Here is a 24,466-nt window from a genome sequence, read left to right as displayed (position 1 = left end):
AAAATTCCCCCAAAAGCCGCCAGTCCGGCTAGGCGGGCGGGATCCCAGGCGCGGCCTCGCCTCCGTAGGACGGACGGGAGCTTTACCCGGCCTGGGAAGCCCGCAGGGGTGGAGGTGGTGAACAGGAAGGAAGCCCGTAGGGGGCCAGAAGGGGGGAGGGGAGGGAGCGCAGGGCCAGGCCCCCAAGGCAGAGAGGAAAAACGGGTTCCGTTTGGGCCGTGCGGAGATCAGGGTACCAGGCTTTGCAGCGGACGGGAAGGTGGGGAGTCTCGGGGAACAGGGGAGAAGACCAAGCCCACGGTCGGGGAGGGGGGAAGGGGCCGGTAGCAGCGGAATCTCGCTACCCACCTTCCGTGGCCGCGGAGAACCTGGGCAGTTAGGCTCGAGGTAAGGACGCCAGACTCTCGAGGTGGGGGCGGGGTGGGGAAGCATCGGTTCCTGATTGGGTTTCGCGCCATCTCGTCACAATTACTTCCGGGCCGAGCAACTGAGCCACGGAAGTGGCTGATTTTTGTGTTTCCTATGGACTACGAATTCCGTGGGGCTTCGCGGCAGCGGAAGCGGAAGCGAATACGGAGGTACCAGCTGGTCTCCGAAAGGAGGGGGGTTGGGGGGCTCCATGAATGGAAGCGGCGGCGGCGGCGGCGGCGGGAGCGGCCTGAGCTGGGCGCCGGGGCCAGGGCCGGGGGCTGCCCGGGGCCCGCGCCGCTGCATGGGGGCGGCCCGCGGGCCCTGAGCGGGAGTGAGGGCGGGCCAAGGCAGGCAGGCAGGGGCGGGGCGGCCTCGGGGCCGGAGGCGCGTCGGGCTGGAGCCGGTCACGATGCCCCGAAGGAAGCAAAGCCACCCACAGCCCGTGAAATGTGAGGGGGTCAGGGGTCAGGGGGGAAGGAGCGCAGGGGCGGGGGGAGGGGAGTTGGGGCGGGGCGGGGGAGGGGTCAGTCGTGGGGTGGGGGAGGGGTGGAGCCGGGGTGGGGGGGCCGGAGATTTGGGGGGAGGAGCGCAGGGCGAACCCCCGGAGCCCGATGTGTAGTGGGCAGTGGGAGGGTCCGGCAGAGCTCAGGCCTCTGCCCTCCCCGAGGAGCAGTCAAGGCACGGTGGCCGGCAGGGGCAGGTGCCCTTGCTTTGAGGGAAGGAGGGCATGCCCCTCTACCTGCTCCCCCTTAGCCTCCCTCCCCCCGAGGCAGAGCCGGCAAGCTTTGTGTCTCTCCGTAGTGGATACGGAAGATCCCCTGGAAGAGGGGCCGGGGGCCCTGGTGTTGGAGAGTGACTTGCTGCTAGGCCAGGATCTGGAGTTTGAGGAGGAAGAGGAAGAGGAAGAGGAGGAGGAGGAAGAGGAAGAGGAAGAAGGTGACGGCAGCAGTGACCAGCTCATGGGCTTCGAGAGGGACTCCGAAGGTGGGTTTAAGGGTTGCCCGGCTATCTGCTCGGGTTAGGGTTTGAGGGTCAGAGTTCTGCTGACCTGGAATGGACACGTTTAGGCTAGGGTTTAATTTCAGGGAGCAGAAAAAGAAATCTTGTCCAGGTCCAGAACTGAATTATGCCAGAATTTCTTTTTACTCGATCCACTACTTTGCAAGACTTTGACCATATTGTTAGGTTGTTCATATGTCTCTCCATGCGTCTAGTCTTGTAGCTGATACCCCTGTTATCTGGTCCCCAGTTTGGGGTGCTGGTGGCCTGAAAGCCTTATCTTAGGGATTGGCACCTTTAAGTACCACTTTCATCTGGCCAGTTCTGACCACTGAACCTTTTGTCACTCCTGACCTTTGGTCTAGTTACTACACTCTTTAACCATTATTTAATTTTTCCTTTCCTATTTTATAACCCTGCTTTTTATAGCCATACTTATTTCTCGGAGGTATTATGAAATCGAATAAGGGACTCTCTGGTAGAGTTCTGTGCACATGGATAGTAGTATATTTTTCCTTTTCATTGCGTTGTTGCCATCCTGAAACTTGCTTTAGTTGCATACCAAGGCTTGAAGGACAGTAGAACTGGATACAAACTGAACCTAGCTCATTATGTTAATGATTCATCTTTTAGCTTGTGGTCCTTTATGACTCCTCCTAGATGGTTATCTTGAGCATATTTAGACATCTCATCACATTTTGGATTTGTTCTCTCTATACATTTCCCCCTTTTTCTCCTTGTCATGTTTTTACCTACGCTTGTGTAACAATGTAGAAAGGATCAAGCAGCTATTGCTCAGAGCTGACCAGACTGGTTTCTGCACCAAAAGGGGGCTTTTCATTTACCTGCCAAAGTCACTGACACTGAACTTAATTCCCTAGAGAAAATTCAAAATGGTTACCATAGAATAGGAAGTAGGGAGTATCTTCTCTGTCCCAGTAAGAACTAGATGAAATGAGTCATGTCAAGGGAAGAAATAAAGGTGAGTTCTCCTGGATGCTGAAATGGGAAAGTGAAAACTAGGAGGGACAGGCCTACCACGACCCACTTTTGACATCCCCTCCTGTGTCTGTCTTGCCAGGAGACTCTCTAGGGGCCCGGCCAGGGCTGCCCTATGGACTGAGTGACGACGAATCTGGGGGCGGCCGGGCGCTGAGCGCAGAGAGTGAGGTTGAGGAACCAGCCGGGGGCCGAGGGGAGGCTGGGGGTGAGAGGCCAGGCCCAGCTTGCCAACTGTGTGGGGGGCCTGCTTGTGAAGGACCATGCTGTGGGGCAGGAGGACCAGGTGGGGGACCACCACTCCCCCCACGGCTGCTGTATTCGTGCCGGCTTTGCGCCTTCGTGTCCCACTACTCTAGCCACTTGAAGCGGCACATGCAAACCCACAGTGGGGAAAAGCCATTCCGCTGTGGCCGCTGCCCCTATGCCTCTGCCCAGCTTGTCAATCTGACACGCCACACCCGCACCCACACTGGTGAGAAGCCGTACCGCTGTCCCCATTGCCCCTTTGCCTGCAGCAGCCTGGGCAACCTGAGGCGCCATCAGCGCACCCACGCAGGCCCCCCTGGCCCTCCCTGCCCGACCTGCGGCTTCCGGTGTTGTGCCCCAAGACCCCCCAGGCCTCCCAGCCCCACGGAGCAGGAGGGGGCAGTGCCCCATCGACCAGAAGGTAATGGGCCGGTAGGGAGGGTGGCTCAGGGACCAAGAAACCTGGGACAGAAGGGTGAGTGGTCCTTCAGTACCTGGAGTCACAGCCCATGTTCTGACCTTCTCCCCACAGATGCTGTGCTCCTTCCAGATTTGAGCCTCCATGTGCCGCCAGGTGGTGCCAGTTTCCTGCCAGACTGCGGGCAGCTGCGGGGAGAGGGGGAGGGGCTGAGAGGTACTGGACCAGAGCCACTGCCTGAGCTGCTGTTCCCTTGGGCCTGTCGAGGCTGTGGGCAAGAGTTGGAGGAAGGGGAAGGTGAGGGAGGCCGCCTGGGTGCCACCATGTGTGGGCGCTGCATGCGGGGAGAAGCTGGAGGGGGAGGCAGTGGGGGCCCCCGTGGTCCTGGAGATAAGGGCTTTGCCTGCAGTCTCTGCCCCTTCGCCACTCACTACCCCAACCACCTAGCCCGGCACATGAAGACACACAGTGGCGAGAAGCCATTCCGCTGTGCCCGCTGCCCCTATGCCTCAGCCCACCTGGACAACCTGAAGCGGCACCAGCGAGTACACACGGGGGAGAAGCCCTACAAGTGCCCCCTATGCCCTTATGCCTGTGGCAACCTGGCCAACCTCAAACGCCACGGTCGAATCCACTCGGGTGACAAGCCCTTCCGCTGCAGTCTCTGCAACTACAGCTGTAATCAGAGCATGAACCTGAAGCGCCACATGCTCAGGCACACAGGAGAGAAGCCCTTCCGATGTGGGACCTGCGCTTATACTACAGGCCACTGGGACAACTACAAGCGCCATCAGAAGGTGCATGGCCATGGAGGGGCTGGAGGGCCTGCCTCAGAAGGGTGGGCACCACCCCACAGCACATCCTCTGCCCTCAGTCCTCATGGCCCTACGTCTCTGAGCACCACCAGTGGTAGGGGACTCCACATGGATTCACCCTGAAACAGGTCCCCTCCACAACACTGGACTCCACATGGACCAGCTCTACACAGACTGAGGCTGAGGCCTGCCCCCCACACCTTTTTTTTTCTTCTTCCCCCCGCTGGCCAGGGGCTCCATACAGACTAATCTAGACCCTTACATGGACCAGCCCGGAATCCCATGGAGGGGGGACCCTCACATGGACCAGGAGGCCTTGCCTTCGACACTCCTCGAGTGCAGTGCTCGGAGAGGCCCTCTCCTCAACTCCTCTGTCAGCCTAGGGGCTGTTGAGGGAATGGCTGGGGGCCTGCCCAGCTCCCACCTCTTTATTTAACTTATTTCAGTGCTTTATAATAAAGGAAACACTAACGGAGCCATGTCTGCTGTGGTAGCAGAGCTGGGCACAAAGAGCTCCTCTGGGGAAGAAAGCAGGGCCAAGTGAGAGGGGAACGCCAGAGGCAGGCAGCGATCAGGCTGAGTTTAATGATGGGGCAGCAGGGCCAAACTATACACAGAGGCTCTTCCCAACCCCTGCCTCTCCCCCCTCCCCCCCCAACCAGGGATTAAAAGCAGCTCAGGGGCATGGGAATCTCCATCCTCCAAACAGGTGTCCATGGTCCATAGGGCTTTGTGCAAAAATACTAAATGCTAATTTGGCATTAGGAGCAGGGGAGGAGGTTAAGGAGGCCACTGGCCTGGGTAAGGAAGGCAAGGAGATAAAGAGGGTAAAGGGGCCCCCAGCCTGGGGGGCACAGGCACAGGGCAAGTTCCTGTACATTCCTCCAGGGGAGCTGGAGGAGTCATCCAAGCAGCAGGGAGGTTACAGATCCTCATCCCCAATGCCTTCAAAGGCATAATTGCCATGGACATCACTGGTGCTGGTATCTGGGCTAGGGCTGCTGATCCCTCGAAGGCTCACAGCACTCAGCTTGCTCTGTAATAAGGATAAGGGGAAGATCAGAGGGCTGAAAATGATCCAAAACTTAACAACTTCACCCACCCTGAACTGGGAACTCACTGAGAGTTTGACCATTGACTCCCGAGTAGCATCAGGCGAATCCTAGGGAAACCGGATAGAAACATTACTAAACAAAGGCAATACTGGTTTAAGACCAGATAGCTAACGGGTAATGCTTACAAGCAGTGGTGGGGACTTTACTGCCTGCTGACTGTCTGAGCGCCTCAAGGTTCCACCCGCTCGTTTTCGTAGCATCTGTGAACGAGTAATAAATGGTTCAATTATTGAGACAGATGCATAGACTGGATAGCAGGATGAAACCATACCAACCCCTTCCCACCAATCCCATGAAACACCTCACAAGGTAAGGAGGAATGAGATAGTACATGTCACAAACATTCAGCTCTCACCTTCCTGATGCTCCCCCCTGATTTTTTCACCATCAGTTCATCCACCATGGATTGCAAGCAGATACTCATCATGATGGCCTAGGGACATGAGGACAAAGGGTCACAAAATTCCCAAGCCACCCTAAAAAAACACCTGTGACATGGAAAGGTGAAACATATTAAGGCATATGGACTTCCCAGACTCAGATGCACAAAATAGATAATATAAGGCAAAGTTGGGGGAGGGGTATGTGTGTGTCAGGATTGGAGACCAAGTCCACACCTGTGGGCTAGTGATGGTGACCCACTGCAGCCGATCCTTGCTCATGAGATATTCAAATGCTAGTTCCAGCCGAACCTCTCCCCGGCCTCGGCCTGGACTGCTTGTGCTCCCGCTGGGCAACGGCACCTGATGGTGTGGAGGACAGAGCAAAGCTCACCTGCAATACATTTCCCTTCCCTCTTTTTCTTTCAATCCCTTTTATCCCTGGCATTCTCATTTCCTAAGCCAGTGAGCATATTATATGAGTTACCTTTAAGCAGTCCCTCATGTGTCTCAACCCCAACTCACAGAGGAAGTAACCCGCCAGCACCGCATTCGGGTGACCCGGAAGGAGCCCTCACGAAGCTGCTGACCAGGCAGACGGAGCTGAAGGCTCAGCTCACTGTTGCCTGCACTCACTACCACAGGACATCCCTTCTCTGGAAAGTCAGCCACACAAGGTTCAAACCGAAGATAGCCATAGTGCCTCAGGGTCTGTGCTAACCGTAGAAACTGAAATGGAGCATGAGTACAATAGACAGGGTCAGACAAGAACTTCAAAATAATTACACTGGAGGGAGAGAGAGTGAGAAGAGGGAAGCTTATGAGTGTTATTAAGGAGCATGCAGAGACAAGTGGTGCCATCTGTACCTCTTTCTTGGAGACCTTCTCCTGCAGAGACTTGAGTTGCCGGTGCTGTTCCTTAGTAACCAGGATCCAGCCATGCTCAATGTCAGAAACGGTCTATAGATGGGACAAGAGTGCAGAGTAGAGGGAGAAATATTGTGTTAGCCAAAGCCTTGGACCCAAGCTGTCTTCTTCACATGCGTCTCAATTTACACTACATTTCAAAGGTATCAAGTTGAGTTTTCCAAGAATACAGAAGTGGAACATGAACACAATTTTCTTGGGCAGTTTCCAGTTTACCTGAGCATAAAGTAGATTCAGTCCAACCCGGTTCTCCATGACATCATCATCATAGGCAGAGTCCCAATAACTGTGAAGCCAAGCGGAAGAAACGATAATGGGGCAAAGATGGCTAAAACATAGCAAAAGAAATTCCAATAAACTGCTGGGATGAGTGGGGTGGCACAGGCACAGGAGAAAGCTTAGGAAGCTTGCCTATCTCCCAGCTCTAACCCCTTTCCTGGGTTGTTCTGTCCCTCACATGCACTAACAACCCACACCTGAGGCCGCCCCATGCACTATGTCATCCCTGACCTCTTCCTAAGCACAATCTTATACTCTTGACTCCGTAGGCTGGTAACGGACACATAAGGCAGCTCAAACTCCTGCAACTTCCGCACAACTGTGGGAAAGATAAGAGGAAAACATGAGCTGGATGAAGAGAGAAGATCAGAAGGGAGAGAAAACCTGAAACCATGCAACACTGTGGTCGTGTGAATCAGAGGGAGGTATTCAGGACTAGTCATCATGAGGCATCAGCAGTGACTAGTTACTCACAGGAGAAGGCCCCATCTTCTTGCTCTCGAACAAGAAAAAGGCTGAAGTAGCCAATCAAGTCATCTGGAAGGTCCAATTTTGCAGCTACTGCCTGGGGAGAGGGACAAAAATAACAGCTGGTTACATACTAGTTCCCCATTATCCTCAAGGCAAGGTCAATGGGCAAAGGAGCAGGCAGGGGTCTCACCTCCAGGACATCTTCAGTCTGGTCAGAAGTCAGGATAGTGACTAGCACCTTCTGCCCATTGCTTAGTAGTACCTCCAGGGATACCTCTTCTGTAGGTACCTGTTGCGTTTCCTGAACATAAATACAGGATTAGATAGCTTTGCAACGCTCAAAGCTCCTCTTGGGGTTCAGACTTCACAAGCTTTCCTTTAGCCCCACAGAAAGATGCAGGCTGCCTTAATCTTATCCCCATAGCACAGACCATCACCCAGAAACATGGGATCAGGATCCATATTTGGTCTTGATTGCCCTCTGTCTACCCTCCTAAAATGAGTCATCTAGCTCATGCTCTTTCCCATGTACCTCAGTCCCAATCAACTCCTCACCTGTTGTGCCCGCCGAAGGAAACTGTTAAAAGTCTCACTGCCCCCAAGCAATGGATCTTGTCGAACTGTAAGCGGGTAGAGGAAGTTCCAACCATGTATCAGCTGTTCAGACTCCCACAACCCTTGGCTACCCCAGTTCTGTTCCTGATTGGTCCCACCCCTAGTTCCATTTCCTGGACTGAAGTTAATTAACCTGCTAACTCCTTGAGCTGGCCTCACCTCACTCACTCACTCCTTGCATAAATTCTTCACCTGCCCCACCCTTGGCTGGTCCTGCCACCTAGTTAGGTCCAATCTACAGAGCTAAGAAAATAATAGTAGAATTAATCTAAAGCAGGTAAGAAACAAATTAAATCTCTTCCCTCCCTGTCTCCCAATTTATATCAATTAGCTATCATTTAATGGTATTTCATTAAAATGTTAATGAACACATTATTTTGTCAACATAGCATTCTCTTTGGTTCTGCATACCATAGCCAACAACTGACTTTAGAAGTGAATTAGAATTTAGAAGATTTAGAAGTGAATTAGAAACCTTCTAAACAACCAGCCCTATTTGGCCATCCTGCCCTAGCTGTTTCTCACCTTTCTCAACCAGCCAGCCTAACACTCCTTCTCACAACTCACCAGCCTGCATGTATTTCTCTAGCTGCTCTCTTCGCTGTTCCACCTCAGCTGGTGTCAGAGTAAAAAGCTTCTTTGGGGGAAATGCAGGGAGAACATTAGCCCCATACTCCTTCCGAAGCTGTTGGGAGAAAAAAGGGCAATTCCACAAAGAAGTGAAGGGATGAAAGTAAAGATAGGCTCGACTGGACTCTCTAATCAGTCTGGCTCATTTTTCCATGCTTTGATTCTCCAGTTACTTGTTCTCCTGCATAAAAATAAAAGCCTGACTACTTGGAGAAGAAATCTTTCTTCCTGCAGAAAAGCACATCTCAAGAGAATCAGGACTGCCCCAGGGAAAACATACTCCTATCTTTTGCCCTCATAATAGATAAGTCAGCTCTTCAATATGAAGCTGGAAGGTAAGACAGGGCTTCCCTTTACTTTAAGTTCCAGTATTAACTGAACCCTAATATGGTACATAGCTGCAGGCATGAAAAACTTAAGAGGAACACATTAGTGATCAGACACAGTCCCTAAATTTAAAGAGTTTACAGTCTAATGGGCAAGTCAGAGAAACACAACAGAGATTTAGTTGAACTGAAAGGCACTCCAGACAAGTTTATTTTTTAATAGTTTTGTGGGTAAGGAAACTCAAACCTGAGAGATAAAATAGTTTGCCCATAGTTACATCACTTGTGGAACATCTGAGATTTGGACCTTTTAAAGTTCAGCTCCTAATGCTGTGTGCTTTTTCCACTGTCCCAGAGATCATTTTGATAGATTAATTAATTTAACATTACAAAAGGCTGCCAAATTTTGAGCCCAAGGAATTTGGTTCCAATTCTTGCCAAAGACGTGGATATCTGTGCATCCCTGGGTAAGTCACTTAGCCGCTGTTTGCCTCAGTTTCCTCATCTGTAAAATAGGAATCACGATAGCACCTACCTTCCCAGGGTGTTGTGAAAATAACTGTAAAGCTTAGTACACTGCCTGGCACATAGTAGGTGTTTTTATAAACGTTAGCTACTATTATTACTTTATGTCACAACTGCCCTGGGTCAGTCTTTTCTATAAAAGGAAGATGTTAGAGTAAGTGGCCAGTATGGTCTCTTTCATCTCTAAACTCTATAATCTAGTGAATTTAAGTTCTGAATGGGTCATGATGGGTCGATCAGACAGCACACGGACCCAATCCATGAATGGCAATGAATACTTTTTTGAAATTGGAAAAAGTCTGGATGATTATGGGAAGTGAGCTTGAAGCTGCAATTTGTAAGCTGGGACGAACGAAAAATTTTCTACACGTGGGTTGAGGCAGAAGGAAAATCGAGTATGATGAGGGGAGAGGAACAAGGAAAGCTCAACTAGAAAAGAGGAAAGTGTGGACTGGACTGAGCCCGCAGCCGCGATGCGTGCCCATTAGGAAGCCGAGGGGTAGGTGGGTGAGATGGAGGCGCTGCTGCAGAGGGCCGGCTAAGTACAAGTGTCAACTCCCACCTGCTCATGCAGCCCCAGGAGCTGGCTGTAGCGCACCCGGCAGTGCAGGACTCCATTCACGTGGATGTTGTAGGCCTGCAGAGACAGAGGCAGGTGCCGGCCCTGAGCCCCCGGGACAGACCGACGCCTTCCCGGCTCCCCGGGCGCCACGCCCCGGCAGACCCTTCACTGGTCACCCGCCCGCAGAAAGCCGAAATGCACTCCGACCCCCGGCCCCAGGGGTCCTGTGACAGGCCGGGAGACTGGGTGTGAGCCGCGGGAGTAAAGATCGCGTAGGGGTAGGCGGCGACCACACTGGGAGGAAGAAGGCCGGGTCAGCTGATGAACTGTCTGACCACAGTCCACCCGGGCCAGGCTGCCCGAGCCGCGGGGCGCCGGACGGAAGCCGCGATGGGACGCGTCAGCCCCCCCGAAGGACGGCGGCCGAGAGGACCGGGGGCCTTCCGCCCCGCGGGGGAACGGGGGCTCTGAGTACCACAGTGACCGAAGGGCTGGGCCCGTTACTCCTCGCCAACCCCGCCCCGCCCCGCCCCTCCTCTCCTCACCACGTAGTTGGAGCCCCCGCTGTCCCCACTGCGGGACTCCGTTTCGGGGATGGAGAAGTGCATCTTCCCGGCTGTGAAGCCCGGCCAGGCTCCGGACTCCTAGTGCCGCTGCTCCTCCGCTCGTCTCCGCCGCTCAGCGCGCCCCCGCCGCCACACTCGCCATTTTTGCGGCCGAGGGGGAGGCGGGGAGGGGGAATGGAGCAGGGCAGTGCCAGATGCATGCTGGGAATCGTAGTTTACGAATGCCCGTGATGCACGCTGGGCCCGAGGCTTGGAAGGCAAGTGTTTCGATGCCTACCGGGAATTGTAGTTAGTGGTTGGCCGCGGTGCCTGCCGGACTCGGATATCCGTCGATAAGGGCTTCAGTGGGTGCTGGGAGTTGTAGTCACCCTTCTCCGGGTGCTGTTCCTAACTCCGGCTGGGCGGGCGCTGTGACCTCAGGCCGAGTGGGGTCCAGGGAATTAGGGTCTGAAGCTCCTTGCCTGCCGGGGCCGGGGCCGGGGCTGGGGCGGAGTCCGGGCTGCGGATGGCAGCGGTGGCGGTTCTGGAGGGTGAGCTTAGCGGGGAATGAGGGGGGAGGGGTAAGGGAGTGTTCACAGCTTGGCTCCCGGGGGTGGCCTGGGCTGGGGGCACCGCAGCCCGGCCCTGGCCTTTGATCCGCCTGCTCATCTTTTGGCGTCGCGTCCCCACGCCGGCGGACCGCGTTCGCTCCTCCTTCCCTCCCTCTCTCTCTACTAGCCCGCCTGGACCCTTCTCACAGCAGACCGGCTCCGGCCCCGGGTAGACGCATGCGGCCCCCGCCGCCCGCAGCTCACGGCCCGGGGCAGCGTTCCCCGCCGGCCCGGCCGGGCCCCCCACCCTCACTCTGTGCTCTTTTCTCTGATTCAGGAGCAGTGTCCACGATGACGGCCCAGCCGCCCGGCAAGCCCGGGGTAAGTCCACAGGGAGGTTCGAGGCGCGTCCCGGGGCTGGGAGTCAGAAGACTTGGGTTCGAATTCTGCCTCCGCCACCCGGGGGACTAGGACCAGGTCACTTAAGCTTTCAGATCCCTAGATTCATCCTCTGTCGTGTGGTTTGGTTGGACCAGAGCACGAGTGCTGGGCTTTTGGGGGGGGGGGGGGTCGTGGCAGGCTGGTGGACGCTTCCCCAGAATGGTTTTAAGTAATTGAAAGAAGTGCTAAATTTCTGGTAAAGGTTAACGTAAATAAATTCTTTTTCCTATCCAAGTTTGCCGGATCCCCCGAAATCTATCGATGGATCCTAGGTTACGAATCCTTGACCAGATAGCATCTAAGGCTCTTTCCAGCTGTCAGTCTTATGATGTCTCTTCTTTCTGGACCTCATTTTCCCCATCTGTCAAATGAGGTTAGACTAAATAATCCATAAGGTCCCTATTTGCTTTAAAATCCAGGGATCCTTTCTTGATCCTAGTGAAGAGGTCATTGTGGGACTCTTGACATATGGTAGGTAAGGGAATAGGAACTAGAGGATTGAATTATTCCAGTCCAACCTTATATACCTCCTGGGAACCCAACCCCTTCCTGGAGGGTATGGGGAAGGCTGGGTGGAGGGAGAGAGTGAGCATTCAATTCTGTGTCTCAGGCTGGGGGTAGGGAAATGTCCCAAGAAGAGAAACTGCAGCTTCGAAAGGAGAAAAAGCAGCAGAAAAAGAAGCGGAAGGAAGACAAAGGGTCAGAACTGGAGTCTGCTCCCACTGCATCCCCTGGCCAGTGTCAAGGTGGGGGCAGCATGAGACTAGTGGGAAGGTACACTTTGAGCTAGCAGGAGGAATGAGGGTGGGGGAAGGAGGCCTAGGGAGAAGTTGCACTATGTGAGAGGAAAATCTGGGGTGAAGAAATAGTGGACTGGGGAGGGATTCCAGTTGTCCTGTTCTTGAGTGTCTTCTCTTCTCTGACCCCAGTGGGCCCACCAAGAGAGGTTCCAGGCCCTGGCGGTCAGTTAGGATCCTCAGGGGAGAAAATTCCAGGTGGCCGGAGTAAAGCAGAACTTCGAGCTGAGCGTCGAGCCAAGCAAGAAGCTGAACGGGCCTTAAAGCAGGGGCGAAAGGGGGAGCCAACAGGATCATCTGCTCAATCTCGTCCTAATACAGCTGGAGAAACCCCCTTAGGTATTTTTCATTACCTCAGAATTTGTTTCTCCCTTTTCTCTTGTTGGCATTCACCAACATCCTAGGCTTCCTAGGAATAAAATAGCCTTTACCATTTTTCCCCTTAACAATACTGTGTCAGTATTCTCCTTTTCTTGATAATCTTTGTGTACTAGAAACAACACACCTAACACTAACACTTGTGTATCCTCAAAAACAAAAAGATCTCTTGGTTCTTCTGCAGGAGCAAAACATCTTCCAGAGCACGTTCAGGTGGATGACAGCACAGCTTTAAGGAGACTTATTAAGAAACCAGAGCGGCAACAGGTAAGGATTATAATTAGCGGACTAGACAGAAGCCAGGGAGGAGTCCTGGAGAGCTGGGACTGGGGCAGAGGACAGATCAGGAGCAGAATGAGCATGGTGGTTTGCAGCAGGAGATCCTCATTTCACACCTCTTCCCCAACATGGTTTCCTCCATTACTCCTGGATGGTGTGTGAATCTCTCTTTTGAGCATTACTGCTTTCTGCAGGTACCTTCTCGAAAGGATTATGGCTCCAAAGTCAGCCTCTTCTCCCACCTGCACCAGTACAGCCGCCGTATTCCTCTAACCCAGTATATGAGGTAGGTGTTCTGTGAAACCAGCAGAACTCTAAACAGAAGGAATCAGAGCAGCTTAATTTTAAAAGCTAAAAATTCCGGGTGGAAGTGACGTGATCTGGGGTTTAGGGAAGGGGAATTGAGGGGGGCACAGAGGAAGATAAGTCAGTCTTATAAGTCAGAAATTGGAGGGTTTTTTAAGACTCCCCTGTAAAGTGTATGACACCCACATCCTCTCAGCATCCCATCCTCTGTGATCCACCCAGCTGTGGTGCGACTTGGCCTGCAGTACTCCCAGGGCCTAATCAGTGGCTCCAATGCCAGATGCATCGCTCTACTTCGTGCCTTCCAGCAGGTAGGCTTCATTTGTCTTCATCCTTAGACACCTCCCCTTCCCTCAATATTTCATGTTCATCTTTTACCATCTCAGGGTGGGAGGGGGAATGACACCCCCATAGCTACTGTAACACTTACCCAGAGAGACTCAGGTATCTCTCCAGGGCTCCCCATTCCTCAAGTCCCTTCACTTCCTGTATGGCCTTATGTTCTCCCCAGGTGATTCAGGACTACACCACATCTCCTAATGAAGAACTCTCCAGAGATCTGGTTAATAAGCTTAAACCCTATATCAGGTGAAGACCCACAGCATCAGTTCACTCTTACTCCTGTCCTACCTCCTGCCACTTTCTATTCTACTTTTCTGTTTCCTCTTTATCTTGCTTCTTGGGTTCTAGTCCCTTTCTCAGCCAGAATGTCTGGTCTCTCTCCCTGCTCTCACCACCGCATATGCCAGTACGAATTTCTGCCATCTTTTGTCTGTTTGCCTTTTTAATGGCTCTCATTCTTTTTTCCTTTCTCTGTCCCTCCATCTCCATGATCTGGGCTCTCCATTCCCACTGATTTGTGCCCTCTATGTTCCTCTAGCTTCTTGACTCAGTGTCGTCCGCTCTCAGCCAGCATGTACAATGCCATCAAGTTCCTTACAAAAGAGATCACAGCTGTGAGCAGCACCAAACGAGAGGAGGAGGTGATGACTAGGATATGGGGCTCAGGGGCTGGGCTTGATGAAGGGTGGCATCTTAGAACTAAGGATTTCAAAGGAGAATCAGCAGAGGCCCTTTTGCTCCTGACCAAGGGCTTGGGCTTATGTTCCTGAAACCCTCTGTGTTTCCTTTGAGTCTGTACTTACCTACAAGAACAAAGTAACATTCCAAAGATGGCAGCGTGTGTTCTCTTACCTCCTCATCCTTTTTCCCTCTGATCAGGCAAAGTCAGAACTCCGAGCAGCCATGGACCGGTATGTGCAAGAGAAGATTGTGTTGGCAGCTCAGGCAATCTCCCGCTCAGCCTATGAGAAGATCAGTAATGGGGATGTGATCCTGGTATATGGATGGTATGGTTCCAAGTTAGGTGGTAAAGAGGGGGACCATGTTGTTGGGGAATTTGGAGGGTGGTGATATACACTGGGGAAAGTCTGATCTTTTGCTCGTTGGGGTTGCTTATTAAAAAGTGGTGTGGCTTTAACTGGGATTTTATAAGAGCTGACTCTAGCATAATGACATTGGTAGTTGAATTCTTTCCCCCTACTCCAGTTCATCCCTAGTATCCTTTATTCTTCGGGAAGCTTGGACTAGAGGCCGCCGATTTCGAGCGGTAGTGGTGGATAGTCGACCACGGCTTGAGGGACGTCGTACTTTACATCATCTGGTCCGTGCTGGGGTCCCTGCCTCCTACTTGATGATTCCTGCAGCTTCCTATGTGCTCCCCGAGGTGAGGACAGGGCTGGGTGGTAGAACAGATTTCTGACTACTATCTACCAATCCTTGTAACCTCCCCAGGTGACCATTCAAAATGGAGGAAAGGAGTAGGGTAGGCACTGTGCAGGAAATGACTTTAGTAGGGCATCTGTGATCCTAGTAATGGAATTGGTAACAAAAATGACTAAATACATGCCAGTGTAGCCAGCTATTGGAATAGCATCACATGAAACCAGTAGCAACTAAGAAGGAGCTGCCCCCAATGAAAACAGCAGGATTTATTATTGCTTTTTGGTGTTGGTGGGTCAAGGATGGCACAGTTTTCATGTTGGAAGACTCATTGTTGAGACTTGACTGTTGCCTCAGCATTGCTATCCTGGGGAATAGTCAGGAACCTCATTCTTTCACTGATGTTTTTCATGATGTTCTCACCTACTTCAGGTGTCTAAGGTGCTATTAGGGGCTCATGCGCTCCTGGCCAATGGATCTGTGATGTCACGGGTTGGGACGGCACAGCTAGCCCTGGTGGCTCGTGCTTATAATGTACCTGTTTTGGTCTGCTGTGAGACCTACAAGTTCTGCGAGCGTGTGCAGACTGATGCCTTTGTCTCAAATGAGCTTGGTAAGAGGGAAGAGAAGAGCCTAGAAGATTCTGTGCTGGGCCAGGGAGGATATGAAGTGGGCTGGGGGCAGGCTCGTTGATAAAGGGAAGAAACATGAAGGGAGGACTAAGATTGACAACTTGGTTTCCCGAGGGGTCCAGTTGGGAATGTTCCATAACGTGTGATAACACCCCTTCTTATACAGATGATCCTGATGATCTGCTGTGTGAACGAGGAGACCATGTGGCGTTGGACAACTGGCAGAGTCACCGGTCTCTGCGTCTGCTGAATCTGGTGTACGACGTGACGCCTCCAGAATTGGTGGACCTAGTGATCACCGAGCTAGGAATGATTCCTTGCAGTTCTGTGCCTGTTGTCTTACGGGTCAAGAGTGGTGACCAGTGAGGTGTGGCATGGCCAGGGTTAATAAATGATATCCTCTTTCCCCCTAGCAACTCTGCCTCTTCTGTATTTGCTCTGTAACCTTCACAACCATTCATATTGGGGTTTCCTGTCTTAGTCCACGTACTCCAGGGAATTTTTTTTGACCATTATAGGTGCCTCTTAGGTACCACTGATCTGTTCTGGAAGGTGAAGAGCAAAGTCTGTTTTTGGATCAAAAACCATTGAAATCTGGAGCTGAATTATGACCACAGCTTGTCAGAACAGCTTTTTGGGCAATGCTGTATGAGATAAATCTTTAGCTGCACTGCCTTCCAGTGCAGCCTTTGTTTCCAAAGAGGGCTTAGCCCAGACTCTGATGCCTCAGCTACTCCAGCCTTGGTTGACCTTAAAGCTACATCCAGTGGACACATCTCCAGAGATCTGGTTAATAAGCTGAAATCCTATATCAGGTGAAGACCCACAGCATCAGTTCACTCTTACTCCTGTCCTACCTCATTCTACTTTCTATTCTCTCCCCTTGCTCTCACCACCCCATATGCCAGCACTAATTTCTGCCATTTTTTGAGAGCATTGCATGGGGTGTATTGGGAGTCAAGGGAACTGGGTTTGACTCCTGCCTCTGTTCCTCACTCTCTGGGTGATCCTATGTGAGTCACAGCCTCTCCAGTCCGTTTTCCCTAAAAGTAAAATTGAGGCTGATAACACTGGCAGTTCTTACCTCGTCGGCTTGTGAAGACCACATAAGATAGTGTATGTGCAGAGCTCTAACCATCGGGGACATAACTTAGTGTTATTATGATCATCCCCATCCCCTATGAGGGTAATGTGCTTTTAGTTTTATGTTGGGCTTCTCAGCTCTGTGGCTTAATATTTTTATTATGTGGAAATATTTTGGGGTCACCCAGGCCTCAGGCACACTCTTCCAGTTTAGGGCAGTGCACTCAGTAACTGGGCAAAAAGCCAGTGAAAACAAGGGATACTAGCTAGTCCCAATACCGCTGGAATAATCCTGGAAACGACCCGGAAAGGCTTGAATTTCAAATGCTACAGGCTTTCTCTCTAAAGTGAATTGAAAATAGTAGGGAACCACCTCCCCTCACCACAGCCCTGACGTGATTTTCTTTCAGGAAAAGAAAGTGTTTGTAAGGAGTTATTAAAAGAGACTATCCTTTGTCAACCAACAAGCATTTCTTTACTACCCACTTTGTGCCTGGAATTGTGTTGTGTTGGGGGTACAAGGACAAAAAAAGACAGTCCTTGACTGGATAGAGTTCATGTTCTTTGGGGAGAGAATACAGGCACATAAAAGCATATACAAAATAAATCCAAGGTCATATTTTGGGTGGAGGAGGTAGCAGCTGATGGAGACTAGGAAAGGCCCTTGTGTCAGAGGTGAGCTTTGACAGAAGCTAGGGACTCTGAGAGGCAGAGGTAAAGAGAGGGGGCATGCTTGATGTAAGGCACAGCCTGTACAATGCAATGGGTGGGAGATGCAATGTTCTGAGGGAAAGCAATGAATGGCCAGCCTATGCATAGCATCTGTGAAGCAGTCATGCACAAGTCCAGAAAGACTTAAAGGAGCCATGCTGTACAAGGTCTCAAATGCTAGGTGGGGTAATTTGTATTTTATCTTAGAAGAAATAAAGCCAATGAAGGTTTCTGAGCAGAGGGAGTCTACTGGGGGTAGGGAGTCCAATTAAGAGCCTGTTGTGCTTGTCCAGGTACAGGGGAAAAGGGCTTGAATGATAATGACTAAAGGATAGATGTGAGAGATGTAAAGATGAAAACAGGATTTGGCAAAGGATTGGGTTGGAGGGAATTGGCCAAGGGTCAGTCACCTGGGGGATTGGAAGGATGGGCTGCTCTCAGCAGAGATAACTAGGGAAGTTTGGAGGTGAGGCAGGTTTGGGGGGAAGATGAGTTGTTTTGGAGAATTTGAGTTGGGAGGTCCTGACTAGTCCTAGGGTAATGTCAAGGAGGCAGTTGGAATTCAGGAGAAAGGAGAGGGCTGGTTATCTAGGTTCTAGTGTAGCATGCATAGAAAGGAAGACTAAGCTCACGGGACAAAAGTCACTAAAGGAAACTTTCTACTTAGCGATGACCTCCCTAGGGTATGTTTATAGTGCCACTTTTTTTTTAATAGTATTGAAGAGCTGGAAATAAAGTAGACATCCATCAACTGGGGAATGGCTAGACAAATTGTAGTACATGAAAGTAATGGAATGTTACTGTGCTATGAGGAGCAACAAATATGAATGCAGAGAATTCTGGAAAGATTGATATGAACTGCTATTGAGTGAAAGCCAAAGAAACAACGTACACAATGACTGCAACAATGTAAATGAAAGAACCACTGCAGAACAATTAAAAACATCGTTGCAAGATTGCCAAGAACAAGCATAGTCCTGAAGGGGAGATATTAGAAGACACCCCAACGTAATTCTTAACAGAGGTGGGAGGTTCGCAGGTGTGGATCACTGCAAATATTTTAAGACATTTTTGATGTATTGGTCAGTTTTGCTTATTGTTTCTCCTCTTTTTTTCTTTAAAAATATTCTTTGCTATATACAGGGTAAAATGTATGCCATGTAAAAACAAGTTATAAATTAAAATTTATTTTAAAAAAATTACCAAGGGAGAGACTAGAGAAGATGTTTGAGGACGGTTGGGGAACCAAGAGCTGAGTCACATCCATGTTTAGAGACAGAAGTCATGCCAGTGAAGGGCGTTTGAAGTAGTCTGATGGCTAAGGACAGACACCTCACAAAGGACTTTGTCACCAATGTCATAGATGCCAAGGGAGGAGATTGTATCATCGAGGTGGGCGTGGTTAATACAATTAAAAGCTGCAGAAAATCTGGCCAAAGCAGATGGCTCAGAGGCTTCCCCTATTCAACAAGCCCTTGCTTGTTGACTCACCATATCTTGTGTTTACTTCTAGTTGCACTGCTGGGTTTCTTGTGCCTTCTCAGAATCTCTCAGAAGATCTCTCAACAGATCAGGAACTGAAAGCCCTTAAATCAACAAAAATTCTCAGTGCTTATTTGGATCAGACACCAGCCCTTATGGCCATGGTGAAAAGTTGGAAAAGAGAAGCTAAAAGAGTGGGCACACTCAGAGAAAGCAGGAAGGTGCTAGTTTTCTATATTCCTTGTCTCATGTCAAAGGTATAATCATAGTAAAGCAGCTTCCTCATAGTAAGAAATAAGGCCTGAGACAAGTGAATGAAGGACCTCAGTGAGAGAAAATAATCAGGGTAAATCCCTGGGAAGTAAACCCAGAGATAACTACAAAGGCCAGATTACAGGAGGGCAAAGAGGTTGGGAGTCTAGTTATAGGCAGAAAAGATTCTGTCACAAACATCAGAAGCAATGATTTTATAAATTTACCTTCAGCTCTGCTGCAATCCCTTTCTATAGAGTCAAGGTCCCTCTCTTTTCCTTCCTGTTTAACTAAATGCTACAGGTAGGATCATTCTGAGCTGCCTCTGACCCCATACATGTCAGTGGTCAACGGCTGGGGCAGAGAGGCTTTGAGATTCATAAAGAGACAATCACAGTGCCATGGTTCCCTTTTTCCCTCCCTTCCATTCTTCCCTTTCCTGGTGACAAATTCTCTTTAACGTTTAATACCTTATTTCATTAATTCTCAAACTTGTATGCTTTTTAAAAATTAATTTATTTTTTAAGTTTACAACACTCAGTTCCACAAGTTTTTGAGTTCCAAATTTTCTCCCCTCTCCTCCCCCCCTCCCCGCCCCTCGCCAGACTGCATGTAATCTGATTTGGGTTCAACATATACCTTCACAGTAAACTTATTTTCCCAATAATCAAGTTGTAAAGAGGAATTATAACCAATGAAATGAACCATGAGAAAGATGTAAGAAAACCAAAAAGGAGAGAAAAGAAAAAAAGAGAGCAAATAGTTTGCTTCAATCTGCATTCAGATTCTGTAATTCTTTCTGTGGATTGCGGATAGCCTTTTCCATCATGAGTCTTTTGGTGCTGTCTTAGAGCCTTGCATTGTTGAGAAGAGCCAAGTCTATCAAAGTTAGTCATCACACAATGTGGCCATTAATGTGTACAATGTTCTCCTGGTTCTGTTCACTTCACTCAGCATCAGTTCATATAAGTATTTCCAGGTTTTTCTGAAGTCTGCCTGCTCATCATTTTTTATAGCACAATAGTATTCCATTACATTCATATACCACAATTTGTTTAGCCATTCCCCAATTGATGGGCATCCCCTTGATTTCCAATTCTTTGCTATCACAAAAAGAGCTGCTATAAATATTTTTGTACCTGTGCATCCTTTTCCCCCTTGAATGATCTCTTTGGGATACAGCCCTAGAAGTGGTATTGCTGGGTCAAAGGGTATATACATTTTTATAGCCCTTTGGGCATAGTTCCAAATTGCTCTCCAGAATGGTTGGATCAGTTTGCAACTCCACCAACAATGCAATAATGTTCTAATTTTTCCACATCTTCTCCAGCATTTATCACTTTTCTGTTTTGACATGTTAGCCAATCTGACAGGAGAGATGTGGTACTGACAGTTGTTTTGATTTGCATTTCTCTAATCAATACTCATTTAGAGCATTTTCTCATATGACTATAAATAGCTTTAATTTCTTCCTCTGAAAACTGCCCGTTCATATCCTTTGACCATTTACCAATTGGAAAATGACTTGTATTCTTATAAATTTGACTCAGTTCCTTGTATATTTTAGAGATGAGGCCTTTGTCAGAGATACTGGTTGTAAAAATTCTTTCCCAATTTTCTGCTTCTCTCCTAATCTGGGTTGCATTGACTTTGTATAAAAACTTTTCAATTTAACATAATCAAAATTATCCATTTTGCATTTTGTAATGCTATCTCTTGTTTAGTTAAAAATTCTTCCCTTCTCTGTAAGTGTGACAGGTAAACTACTCCCTACTCTCCCAAATGGCTTATAGTATCAGCCTTTAAATCTAAGTCATGAGCCCATTTTAACTTAATTTTGATATATGGAGTAAGATATTGGTCTATGCCCAATTTCTCCCATACTATTTTCCAGTGTTCCCAGAACAAACTTTTAAACTCTTAAAAAATTATTGAGGTGAATTGAGAAATGGCTAACCAAATTGTGGTACACGAATGTAAGGGAATACTATTGTGCTATAAGAAATTATGTATATGATGAATACAGGGAAGCATGGAAGATCTACAAGAATTGATGCAGAGTGAAGCAGAGCCAAGAAAGCAATATACACAGTAACTACAATGTAAATGGAAAAAACAACCATACTCCAAAAAAATCAAAAGTGAATGTAGCAGAATAATAAAGATCAAGCAGGATTTAAATAAAGAGATATGAAAACACCCAAAACCCATCCTTTCATAGAGGTGGGAGGTCCACTGGTGTTACACATTGTCTGTGGTTTTGGACTTTTTCAATGTATTGATCAGTTATGCTGATTTTTTTTCCTTTTTAAAAATTCTATTTGTTAAATGGGATGACTCTCTGGGAAAGGGAGGGAGAGAAATACTGGAGATAATCATGTTGACTTAAGAAAGCGAAGACATCAATAAAAACTTGATTTTAAAATAATAAACCCATTATGTAACAATATATTTTATGAATAATATCTATAATTTCTGAAACAAATTTACTGAGAAATGGCAGTTTCACATATTTTTATAAATTTCTTTAATGTCTGGCTTAATAGAAGACAGTTGGATTTCATATCTGCTTCTTTCAATCTATTGAGATATATTCTTTTGGTCTAAGTATGTGAGTAAAATCCAGACTCATGGAGAAATGTAGTTGGAAAAAGGGAGGGGGGGCATATTTTAATAGGCAATGTCTTAGTATTATTATAAAAATAGTTTTGACCTCATCCCTGTAAGGGTTTTGGGGACCCTCAGGGATCCACAGACCACACTTTGAGAACCACTGCCTTAGTTTTCTGTGGGTTCAGAGAATAATAAAGGAAGCTGGAAGTAAGTGGAACTAAAATCAGGTGGACACCAGAGGCCCACCATGCTGGAGTCCCTGGATTACTAATACAATCTCATTCCAAAAATTTTGCAAACCATTTCTTAATCCAGATCAGCCTCATTTGTAAAAATGAGAAAGACTTTGCTAAAATTAGCCTTTTCTTTTCAAATCTGTATTCCCTTGTCTAACCTTCACTTTCACCTTATTGTCTCATTTTCCATCTGGCAGTTCAGCATTAGTCCTACTTATTTGTTTTTTTTGTTTTGTTTTGTTTTGTTTTAGCATCATCTCCTTGCTTCTTGGCTTGTAAAATTATCAAAAGTCCTTTATCAGCCATCTGCTCTGACTACCAGCTGAGGACTGGAAAGTAAAATAAAGGAGAGGAAATAAAGGAAAGGCAAATAAAACAAAACTCACATATATTGCTAGCATGTCTAACAGGAAACTGAAAGCTCTCAGATGCACTTGCACTTGATACAAGAACATCACTAGAAGGATACTTAATTAAGGTCTAGAAGCCTGTCACATATAGTTTTCATTCCTTTGAGAATCTCTACAGCACTGCCATAACGTGGCCTCTAGAAGACATTGCATGTAGCCACATTAGTTTTTCAGAGCTGGTGGTGTATATTAAATACAGAGTTGGCTAGTACTACTGCATACCACTGGGAAACAGTATCCAAACTTGGAACTGGTCAAAATATGTCAATGTTCATAGTCCACACTTGTAATTTTTCACTATTGAACTTTTTAGTGACAGCACACTGAAAAAAGCCATTTCGAAGCCAAGAGTTCAGTTTGTGTATGGGGTATGGAGTCTCACTATGGCTAAGTTCTTTAAGGCAAATGCAATTGGTTCCTGGTGAACACTACTTTCTTGGTCCAGAACTACTCCCAAATCCTCCAGGCTGGCATCTGTGTGCAAACTCAATTGACTTGCTGGGACCTGCATATGCCAATACTGATGCAGGTATCAGGGAGAGGACCATTTCTTTGAAGGCTTGCTGACATTCATCCATCAATCTTGAACTCGTTTTGTAGGTGTTAGAGCAGTTCTACTATTCTTGCCTTCCAGGTTCTGTGTGTCTTTCACTTATGCTGTGCACAAATCAGGTCATGTAGTGATTTAGCAATGACAGTATAGTTCTTTAAAAAATGTTTTTATTCTGACCTTAACACCAAATAAGGCAAATATTTCCACATACAAAGTAGAAGAAAAAAATTACTGTATTATGAAGCTATGAATTAGTTAGGTACAGCTTGCTTTTCTTTTTAAGCATGTAATAAATTAATTATATAATAAATTCAACATTATTTTCAAAGCTGTCTTGCTTGTCTGTATCCTAATGACTTTCCTTCTGTTCTCTTTGGTGCATTTAACATGTTTCAATGATCTTCTTTTCCTATTTTAATTAGTATTTTTTCATTTGGGTAACTTTATTGCTAGCTCCCTTCCTCCCCTAACTCTTCCACCTTCTCAAATTGAAAGAAAAACAAAATCATTGTATTAAATATGAAGAGTCAAGCAAAACAAATCCCCCGGTTGGCCATGTATGAAGATGTATGTCTAATTCTGGACTTTAGTCACTACTTTTCTGTAAGGATGTGAGTAGCATGTTACCTCAGTGGTCTTCTGGAATCATAGTTGGTCATTGCTCAGAGTTCTTAAGTTTTTCAAAGTTATTTTCCTTTAAAATGTTGTCCTATAAATTGTTCTCTGAGGTCTTTTGTTGTTATTTAGTTGATTGGTTGTGTCTGTCTCTTTAAGACCTCATTTGAGGTCTTCTTGGCAAAGATATTGGAAGGGTTTGCCATTTTCTTCTCCAGTTCATTTTATAGATGAGGAAATTGAGACAAACAGGGTTAAGTGACTTGCCCAGGGTCACATAGCTGGTAAGTATCTGAGGCTAGATTTGAACTCAGGTCCTCCTGACTCCAGGGCTGGTACCACACTACCTAGGTGTCCTCTCTTGGAATCTATTCACTTCATTCTTTATTAGTCCACACGTATCTGCCTAGGTTTGCTGAAACTGTCCCTTTGGTAATTTCTTATGGTACAATAGCATTCTATTATATACATAGGCCATAATTTGTTTTGCAGTTCCCCAATTGATGGATACCCCTTTAGTTTATAGTTCTTTGCCAACACACACACACACACACACACACACACACACACACAAACTATCTTTTTGCACAGATGGCTCCTTTTTCTCTTTGAACTCACTGGGATATAGGCCAAAGTAGAGGTGTTGCTAGGGCAAAGAGTGTGCACAGTTCAATGACTTTTTGGTCATAGTTCCAAATTGCTTTCCAGAATTCCTGAAACCAATACACAGTTCCAACAATGTCATCATTAAGGCAGTTTGAAAGAAAGGTTGGGACTGGTTGTGTATGATGGGGTGATTCTAAAAAACAAAATTGGGTAGGAAAAGGTAAAAGGAAGCAATTGCATTATAAAAATGGGGTGTGAAAGGAAGAACTAATACAGAGGAAGCAGGTCAGGGTGGAGGGCTAGTAATTCTGGAAACTTAATCCCATCTGGGTTGAAGAGGAAACAACATACACATCTGGAAGGGTGTAGAAATCTTCTGAACATGTAGAGAGGTGAGAAAACTGGGGGACAGGATAGAGGAGGGACTTTTAGAAGGGTACGTGGATTGGGATTTGGGAGGGTGAGAGGATAGGATGGGGGAACTTTTTGGAGGGATGTGTGGATTGAAATGGTGGGAGAGAATAGGGGAGACT

The 24,466-nt window shown here is 48.0% G+C and overlaps 3 protein-coding genes across 4 annotated transcripts; 2 read left to right on the top strand and 1 right to left on the bottom strand.

Annotated features, from left to right (window-relative positions):
• The first annotated feature begins 524 nt into the window (after window positions 1-524).
• On the top strand, window positions 525-4,363 carry ZNF513 (zinc finger protein 513). 2 transcript variants are annotated; one of them, XM_036749257.1, is made up of 4 exons: window positions 525-578; window positions 1,213-1,395; window positions 2,492-3,079; window positions 3,191-4,363. In XM_036749257.1, the coding sequence occupies exons 2-4, from the start codon at window positions 1,371-1,373 to the stop codon at window positions 4,012-4,014; spliced, it is 1,437 nt and encodes a 478-aa protein (XP_036605152.1). In that variant the 5' UTR covers window positions 525-578; window positions 1,213-1,370; the 3' UTR covers window positions 4,015-4,363. The 2 variants fall into 2 exon arrangements, with proteins under 2 accessions (XP_036605152.1, XP_036605151.1); XM_036749256.1 differs by lacking the exon at window positions 525-578 and adding an exon at window positions 775-860.
• A 69-nt stretch (window positions 4,364-4,432) lies between these two features.
• SNX17 (sorting nexin 17) lies at window positions 4,433-10,466 on the bottom strand. Its single transcript, XM_036749258.1, has 15 exons — window positions 10,267-10,466; window positions 9,722-9,796; window positions 8,246-8,363; window positions 7,619-7,683; window positions 7,254-7,364; window positions 7,067-7,157; window positions 6,824-6,911; window positions 6,530-6,599; window positions 6,254-6,346; window positions 5,912-6,115; window positions 5,624-5,749; window positions 5,362-5,439; window positions 5,132-5,206; window positions 5,012-5,053; window positions 4,433-4,927 (listed from the first exon to the last, which is right to left on the bottom strand). Exons 1-15 carry the CDS (start codon window positions 10,327-10,329, stop codon window positions 4,814-4,816), a joined length of 1,413 nt encoding a protein of 470 aa, XP_036605153.1. The 5' UTR covers window positions 10,330-10,466; the 3' UTR covers window positions 4,433-4,813.
• A 172-nt stretch (window positions 10,467-10,638) lies between these two features.
• On the top strand, window positions 10,639-15,788 carry EIF2B4 (eukaryotic translation initiation factor 2B subunit delta). The gene is made up of 13 exons (XM_036749254.1): window positions 10,639-10,817; window positions 11,155-11,198; window positions 11,869-12,004; window positions 12,188-12,394; window positions 12,618-12,700; window positions 12,907-12,998; window positions 13,215-13,329; window positions 13,530-13,606; window positions 13,899-14,001; window positions 14,240-14,367; window positions 14,567-14,744; window positions 15,173-15,353; window positions 15,539-15,788. The coding sequence occupies exons 1-13, from the start codon at window positions 10,793-10,795 to the stop codon at window positions 15,736-15,738; spliced, it is 1,569 nt and encodes a 522-aa protein (XP_036605149.1). The 5' UTR covers window positions 10,639-10,792; the 3' UTR covers window positions 15,739-15,788.
• The last annotated feature ends 8,678 nt before the right edge of the window (window positions 15,789-24,466 follow it).

This window comes from Trichosurus vulpecula, chromosome 3 (assembly GCF_011100635.1).
Source record: "Trichosurus vulpecula isolate mTriVul1 chromosome 3, mTriVul1.pri, whole genome shotgun sequence".
NCBI classification, from domain to species: Eukaryota; Metazoa; Chordata; class Mammalia; order Diprotodontia; family Phalangeridae; genus Trichosurus; species Trichosurus vulpecula.
This window is presented reverse-complemented; position numbering and strand designations above follow the sequence as displayed.

Coding starts and splice junctions, on each gene's coding strand:
- ZNF513 (XM_036749256.1), top strand. CDS start 821: ATGCCCCGAAGGAAGCAAAGCCACCCACAGCCCGTGAAAT. Junction 861..1,212: donor CCACCCACAGCCCGTGAAAT/GTGAGGGGGTCA, acceptor GTCTCTCCGTAG/TGGATACGGAAGATCCCCTG. Junction 1,396..2,491: donor CTTCGAGAGGGACTCCGAAG/GTGGGTTTAAGG, acceptor CTGTCTTGCCAG/GAGACTCTCTAGGGGCCCGG.
- SNX17 (XM_036749258.1), bottom strand. CDS start 10,329: ATGCACTTCTCCATCCCCGAAACGGAGTCCCGCAGTGGGGACAGCGGG. Junction 7,684..8,245: donor AGAGAAATACATGCAGGCTG/GTGAGTTGTGAG, acceptor ACCCGCTTACAG/TTCGACAAGATCCATTGCTT. Junction 6,600..6,823: donor AAGATTGTGCTTAGGAAGAG/GTCAGGGATGAC, acceptor TTGGCTTCACAG/TTATTGGGACTCTGCCTATG.
- EIF2B4 (XM_036749254.1), top strand. CDS start 10,793: ATGGCAGCGGTGGCGGTTCTGGAGG. Junction 13,330..13,529: donor TACTTCGTGCCTTCCAGCAG/GTAGGCTTCATT, acceptor TGTTCTCCCCAG/GTGATTCAGGACTACACCAC. Junction 14,002..14,239: donor GCACCAAACGAGAGGAGGAG/GTGATGACTAGG, acceptor CCCTCTGATCAG/GCAAAGTCAGAACTCCGAGC.